Raw genomic sequence first — 8,166 nt, 5'->3', positions numbered from 1 at the left:
CCCTCCGGTCAAGAAGTTCAAAATTAGGGCCGGCTAGTGCAGATAACCCTCTTGTAGCTTTACGCGAAATTCATAACAAACAAACGAATTTTCAATTTTAAAGCTATTTTTCAAAAGCTGATACAAAATGTGGCGTTTCTGTAACTTGAAAATGACAGGACAATATTTTTAGAGGTTTATAAACAATATTAATTTTAATGCTTACTTAAATTCTAGTGTGCTAATTTGAAACATTTCATACTACAGGTTGAAAACTTTAACCTGTTTATCTTTGTTTTTTATTCAATAAGGAAATCTATAAGAAAACACCATTTATCTGTTAGTGCAATTCGTATAACTCGAACAATGTGTTACAACAACCAGCTTCAATCCGACTACAACTTACAAGAACAGCGATTGCAGGGTCTTCTGAGTTATCCTTCTCCAAAAGTTAAAAAAAAGTACAATTACCTGCAATACAGGCGGTCATAAAACAAGCAGCTGATCCCGCTATCATAGCTCGAACAGCAACTCTTGCTATGTCATTCTTTCTGCTTGGTGCCAAGGTTCCTAGTGCTCCAAGCTGAATTCCGATCGCACTAATGTTTGAAAATCCACAGAGGGCGTAAGTAGCTATCGCCTCTGACCTAGGCTAAAATGGAAAAATTAACAGAATCGTTATTTTTGTGTTCTTAACGTTTAAATTTATATCACTAATATAAATAAAAGAAATATAAACTACTCAGAAAAAACAAATAAAATAACGTCATCAAAAGAATGCCTTAAGAATATGTAAGTTTGAATTTTATCAGAATATCAGATAGTAAGTAAGGTTAGGAATATTTAACAATTTCACATAGCAGTCTAGATGGTTTTATTACTTAATATCGTAACCTAGCGTGTTAATATATTATTGCAAAAAATTATAAGTTTTATGGGGCGTAGTAGGTTGTATGAACCGAAATATTACGACCCAAAATATCGTAAAAAAGCGAAGATACCCGACTGATGAAATAATTCGTTCTAACCTTTGTAAGTAAGGACGTAAGAAAGTATGTTTAATTAGCTATACTCATTACCAGGTTGATTTTTTAGTTTCGATCTAAATTGGTAGCTTGCTCTAATCGGAAGTCAATTTTAATTTCAATGATAAGAAAATGAACCATATATTTGTCTGGAAGTTCTTGTGTCACCAAATTTCCTACCCATTACTACATGTGACGTGGGAACATTGTAAAGTCTGAGAGGGTTTAGGTAGCTTAGTTAACCCAACGAACTATTGAGAATATACTATGATCATGTGAAAGAAAATATAGGAGTTTCTTGAGCAGATATCTAATTATTTTCACAAATGTTCCTGTTGCAACGTATTCTACTACTGGGCGAATTATTTTGGATTATTTACTAAAGATAATGCCAAGTCCAGTCCGCGTAAAGATAATGAATTAATCTATTTCTTCAATAACGTTTGCTACAGGCTACATTCACTTTGACTCAAGTTGTAGGCCTAAGTTCACAAACAGATATTTCAACATAAACTCAGAAACTGCTGCAGGTCTAATATACTAATAACGATTAACAAAAATTCCCTCGATTGGTTAGTTTAACAAAAGCATTAATTCTAATTGAATGTCTTTACTAGATCAATCTATTCTAGATCGTCAACTACTCGATTTCTCCACTCTGAATACTTCACTGAATTCCCAGTCACTGAACTAACTGCTCCTTCATTACTCGTACTCGTAACTAATGTACTAATCTATATATCAGTTGAAGTTTCCAGATCATTTCTTCTAGCAAGCATCTAAATTTAAACATTGCAACTTTTGCTTACAACATTAGATATACAGAAACAATTTATTTGAATTTATGTAAATAAAGCACATTCATTGGACTGAATATTAGTCATATTATACTGATATTGATTCATTTATTTTGAAGCCACACTTCAGTTTTAATTTTCTGTACTTATGTATATAACCTCTGTGAAATGTAAAACTTGATTATAAACAAAGAGGTATTTGCTGCATTTAGGAATTAATAATATTAATAATTATAATAATAATATTTTATCGTTCATTGTCACACACACACAGAATAAATACCAAACACGATAAAAAATTGAACTTTACTTATACTTGGGAAGAACATTTAATGTAGATTTTCTTTTCTTTATATTATCGCGCATGTCACTCCAATTGTACTCAAGTGTTTCAAAAGAATATTCTTATCTTCTATTCTCAGTATTGTTGTTCCACGAAAAGCGACCAGCTCTCTACATGTATTTATTATACAATAGGTGGGGTGTAAATTCAACTCTTAACTTTTTTACAGGCCTACAATTTTGTTTTCACTCACAATTACATTTTCGGTTCCCTTTTACACTACCTTCAAAATTCTCGTTCTCCCGCGAAGATGACAATTAAAATCTGTTGTTTTTTACTTTAAGTATTAGATATTGACAACAGAGAAACTCTCCATCAAGCTTCTATTCCTGTGTTACAGAATGAAAAGTTTTGTCAATGTACGCGGCGTGAGAATTTGTGAGAGAATGTGTGTGTGTTTTCTTCTAGCAAAACCACATCGGGCTATTTGCTGTGTCCACCGAGGGGGAATCGAACCCCTGATTTTAGGGTTGTAAATCCGATAACTTATCGTTGTCCCATCGGTGGAGGTTATGTGTGTGTGAGAGAGAGAGAGATGTCAGTTTGTGATCAAAGTTAAACTTATTCTGTTACGAACAACCTGCTGGTTTGATTTTATAAAATCGTAATACATTTGTTAAAGATGAAGTGAAATTTTGTAAGTGAATACGTTGTTATGTATCGGAAATATTTAAAAGAAATCAATCACTAGATCTCGGTCTAATAGAAGGAACCGAAGGTTTCAGAAAAAAATATTTCATTAATTCCAAATCAGCATTTAGATTTATGAAAATTCTAAAAACAACGAGTTTATAAAGTTACTAAATCTTAAATCATTTGTTGAACACTTGTCTTAAGAACTGGTCAGCTGTATTTCAACTATCATTCTCACAGGTTTCTAGCGACACAACAGTATAAAGAATCTGCATACTTTCTGACATGTTCATCCCTACTCGTCTATTTGTTATATGTAGGTTAAGTATAGAAAAACGACATATTGTTGTAACGTCTTCTATCATTGGGCTTGATTATTTGATAAAAATAATGACAATTTCAATCCACGTAACAAAAACGAATTAATTAATTTCTTCAATAAATATTTACTACAGCTACGTTCACTTGTAGGCATAATTTCAAATACAAAAACTTTTCCACAAACGGAGCGAAAGTAGGCATAACTTTAAATACAACGTTTAAATATAAACTTAAGTTTATTAAGTAAGCTTAACTTACTTCTATAATTCCTCAGCTAATCGATCTAACAAGTGAATAAGACGCGATAATTATTCTTACTGAACTCAATCACTCACTAAATACTTCACACTAACATTAACTCATTGGGTCTCATATACTTGCATCCCTATCACATCAAACATGCTCGCCCTTTCAGCCGTGGGGGGCGTTATAATGTGACGGTCAATCCCACTATTCGTTGGTAAAAGAGTACCCCAAGAGTTGACTAGCTGCCTTCCCTCTAGTCTTACACTGTTAAATTAGGGACGGCTAGCGCAGATAGCCCTAGTGTAGCTTTGCGCGAAATTAGAAAACAAACAAACATATACTTGCAACCTTGTATCTAGACGTTAGAGAATATTTTTAATTGTTATGCCATCATGATTAGCAGTTATCTCTGGCAAACAATTAAATTATAACATTGGAAATATAGTTTTCAAAAACAACAACAAAACCCTTAGAAACGTTATCTGCCCTCCAGCCTCACTTAACTACTGTGTGCATTTTTTAAAAGACTTAAAAGACATAGCAGGTAGAGAATAAATGAAAAACATTTTTTAATGGACAGTGAGCTGATGGAGAGGAAGAGGGACGATGTGCTAATCCACTAATATGTATCCTCTTTAGGCCCCTCTACTTTTACAACAGAAAGTGCCGTGCAAAATTGTTTTGTTTTGAATTTCGCGCAAAGCTACACGAGGGTTAGCTGCACTAGCCATCCCTAATTTAGTAGTGATAAACTCTTGGGATATTCTTTTATCAACGAATAGTGGAATTGGCTGTTACTTTATAACACCCCCACGGTTGAAAGAGCGAGTATGTTCGGTGACGAGGATTTGAATCCGCGACCTGCAGATGACGGGACAATCGCTCCAACCATCAGGTCGTGCCAGGCTGCTGTTCATAAGATACCTGTATTTATTGCTGCTGTGAACTGATAAATAGAAATTGTATTTATTTATTTACTAGTATATATTGTGCTTTAATTAATAAGTATGCAGCAAAGTTTCTTTATACCAAAGTGAAAGACACTAAGAACATGAACCCTAACAAAAAAAAAGTAGAATAAAATATTGTAAAAAAAAGATAAAACTACTTTTTTTTTATTAAAGTAACATACTTTAAATGTCTTGTAAAATGTCTGATTCAGTGGCATAGTCGAAGGTAAACGTAGGTAATCTTCCCACTTCCAATTTGAGAAAAATGGGTTTTGCCTACTTTTAGTTTATTGGTTACCATGCCATTGATTGGCCTGGATACCAACCAATAAAATTGGTCAGATTATCCTCTTGTTTTCAACCAATACGGCACTGGTTTTATTTCAAAATATAATTAAATTAAAACATCCAAAGCTCTGCTACTTTTCAGGTTAATTATAATTATAGTATGTTATTATGATACATTCAAAAATAAGAAAATCAAATGATTATATTAAAAAAAACCCGACTAACCGTAAGTGTTTGTTTTTCTATTAATTTGCCTAATTCAGCATAAGCGACGAACTCGTTTACTGTGGTCTTAATACCTATAAGTCGAGAAACTTCCTGGCAGTCTATCCACGGAACTCCCATGATGAACGCTAGAGGGACAAATATCTTGGAAAGTAGCCACTGACAAGATAAAACAAAATTATCATAAATTAATGAATAAAATAATAACTTCAGGCTTTTATCTGATACAATTAACTGCATACGTGTTGTCGCTTTCCGCTACTTCTGTCTGCAACAAAATTATATCAATGATTAAAAATATAAATTCGAAATTTTTTAAATTTATTCTTATATTTTTAAACCTGCGCTCCTCTTTTTTTCACCCTTTCTGTGTCAAACAGATTACGGTTTTTATAGGTATGGTACAAAGATGTTCTTCACTGAAATTATTGAAAAAGGTTTTAACTGACAGTATGGTGATAAAAACTCATAAGACCGGCTGAGTTCTGTCGCGTCGAGAAAAGGAACATCAAATTGATAAAGCGAACCAATATTCTATAGATAATCATGTAATTATGGTTAAGATTTATGAAATCGTTGGAAAAAAATGTTCGAACTCAAATATAAAATAAAGCATTTCTTATTTCGATTATATATCTAAAAAAAGGACCATAAAAGCTGACACCTCAAACATTCTTTCTCAAAGTGGACTTACAAATGGACTAAGTTAACAAAACTGACTCAATGTCCCTGTTTATAATGATATTTTTATTACATAACAAGACTCATGATAAATGCTGTAACAGAATCTGTTGCAAATTTAGTTTTAATCGAAAGTGAAATATTGCATTTGGATTGGTTACCTAGTTCAGTAGAAAAGGCTTAACGTTTCTTAATAATCAAATTTAACATTTCTGTCACCTCAAAAGTAATGAAGTCCCAACCAATCAGGCTTCCAAACCAAGTCAGAGAGGAATCCAGGAACCTCAAGAAGGCAATGAAAGCTATTAAATTTGCAGCAATGTTTGCTACTAATGGAATTGCTGAGGACACGCCATTAGTAGCTGCTTCTAGCACGTTATGTTCTTTGCTAAGAAATAAAGATACCCACAGATAGAATATAACTAACTAAAACAAAAACCAACTTACGGGAAATTTATATTTCTACGAAAAGACATTTTTTAAATTAAAAATATTTAGGTTTTGAAAGATTGAAAACACCTATAGTCCCTTTTTTTTCAAACAGTTAATCTCAGAATAGTTTAATTATGACACAATTTATTTATTGCATTCAAACTTACAGTGTATTCAGTAAATCTAGTTATTGTTATAAGACATACAATTTTCAAGTGTAACTTTTCTAATAATAAAGTTTGAAGTCATTCAAGTGCACAGTATTGTTAAATACTGATTCTCTATCGAATATGATTTATTTTGAAAAATCATAAGCTTTGCATATTTTAAGCAACAATAAAGTATTTACAAACCCTTTTTCAATAGAAATATTCTTCGCGTCGGTTCTACTTTCTTCTGTCTCCGGATAAAACAATTTGGAATAAGCCAAGGCTGCTGGAGCTGACATTACAGATGCTGACAACAGGTGGCTTGGACTAACCTGAAGTGGTTGAAGCAGATGTTTATGAAAAATTTCAATAAGTTGGATTATGGGATTCAATTAGTTATAATATAGTCATGAGTTAATAAAGCTGGTTTGTAGTGGATATAGAAATTATTGAACCGAGAAATTTCACTGATTTATCATAAATAGTTGAAATAATTAGACTGAATTTATTGATAATTAAGAAGAGGATCATTTTAATTCTTTTGTGGTCGGTAAATATGAAAAATATACTATATATATGTTAGACGTGATAGTTTGCTTTTGTGTGTGAAAGGATGTTAGTAATTGGAATGAATTGTAATGAATATATAGAGACGGCTAGAAGCGACCTCTAGTGAATAGTATGAATGGTTAGGCTAAAATTCAAATAGGTTAATAGAAATGAGAAATATGAATTTGAAGGACAAATAGAACGTATCATCTGTGTATATTTGCATTAATGAATAAGTTATTAGTAGACTATGTTTTTGAGATGTTGTGCACACTCGATGAGAAAGTTATATATAGCCGTGGATTCCATACAAACCCCGAAACTGATGAAAGCTGCCATCACGCTTCCCGCTATGGATGCAAATCCACCTGTCATCACAGCATGTATTTCAGATTTCGTCAACAAGGGAAGATATGGTTGAATTAACAATGGTGCCTCTGTCTACATGAGAATTATTTTAGATCAAACGGAGCAAGGCATTTAAAGTTCACAATTATACTTTGATTATGACAGTAACTGTTATCACATAATAATAAAAGTGGGGTTTTAAAAATTGGGACATATATTAATTATTTCTGGTTATAACCAATAAAGAATGTAATTCAAGATGCACTACACATAACGAACACAATCTGACAGTATGAATTAGTAAGGTGTATCAAATTTGATGTAACTTGATTACAATACAGTTTAAAAACTAATTATTACAGTTAAACAGATGTATAAAAGTTATATATTACACACTTTTAACCAGCTGAAGGAGCTGCAGCTTAAAATGATCAGATTATTTAAATAATCAGTTAGATATTTTAAGCACAATTACCAGATTGTTTTGAATCTTCAGTTAGATACTCTCAATGCAATGACCAGATTGTTTGAGTCATCAATTATATACCATCAATACAATGATTAGATTATTCAAGTAATCAGTTAGATATTTTCAACACAATGACAGGATTGTTTTGAATTTTCAGTTAGATACTCTACAATGACCAAATCGTTCAAATAAAGCAATTAAATATTTTCAGCATAATGATCAGATTGTTTGAGTCATCAATTAGATACTCTCAACACAATGACCAGATTGTTTTGAATTTTCAGCTAGATACTCTCCATACAATGATTAAATCGTTCAAATAATCAGTTAGATATTTTCAGCACAATGATCAGATTGTTTTGAATCTTTAGTTAGATACTCTCAATACAATGATTAGATTATTCAAATAATCAATTAGATATTTTCAGCACAATGATCAGATTGTTTGAGTCATCAATTAAATACTCTCAATGCAATGATCAGATTATTTGAATCACCAGTTAGATATTTTCAGCACAATTAGCGGATTGTTTTGAATATTCAATTAGATGTTGTCAAGACATATCTAATAATCACAAAGAATTTTACCTTAAGCCTAATCCACATAGGTTAATAATGCTGATAATTTTCTAAAATTAATGATGATTACACCATTTATTAGCTTTATTTGATGCTTATACTTCCAAGTTTCTCTTTATAGCTCTTAATAATATATTAAAATACTAGTTAGG

At 31.9% G+C, this 8,166-nt stretch overlaps 1 protein-coding gene across 1 annotated transcript in view; it reads right to left on the bottom strand.

Annotated features, from left to right (window-relative positions):
• LOC106478308 (solute carrier family 28 member 3-like) overlaps window positions 1-8,166 on the bottom strand; it is a 29,964-nt gene that overhangs the window by 5,096 nt on the left and 16,702 nt on the right. Inside the window, exons 6-10 of the mRNA XM_013938838.2 lie at window positions 6,934-7,059; window positions 6,274-6,401; window positions 5,708-5,876; window positions 4,808-4,966; window positions 451-631 (exon numbers count right to left, since the gene is read on the bottom strand). Of these exons, the coding sequence (XP_013794292.2) occupies window positions 451-631; window positions 4,808-4,966; window positions 5,708-5,876; window positions 6,274-6,401; window positions 6,934-7,059 (763 nt within the window). The remainder of the gene's footprint in view (window positions 1-450; window positions 632-4,807; window positions 4,967-5,707; window positions 5,877-6,273; window positions 6,402-6,933; window positions 7,060-8,166) is intronic.

Source organism: Limulus polyphemus, unplaced genomic scaffold (assembly GCF_000517525.1).
Source record: "Limulus polyphemus unplaced genomic scaffold, Limulus_polyphemus-2.1.2 Scaffold199, whole genome shotgun sequence".
Taxonomy (NCBI): Eukaryota; Metazoa; Arthropoda; class Merostomata; order Xiphosura; family Limulidae; genus Limulus; species Limulus polyphemus.
The sequence above is the reverse complement of the archived record's forward strand: the minus strand, read 5'-3'. Positions and strand labels throughout refer to the sequence as shown.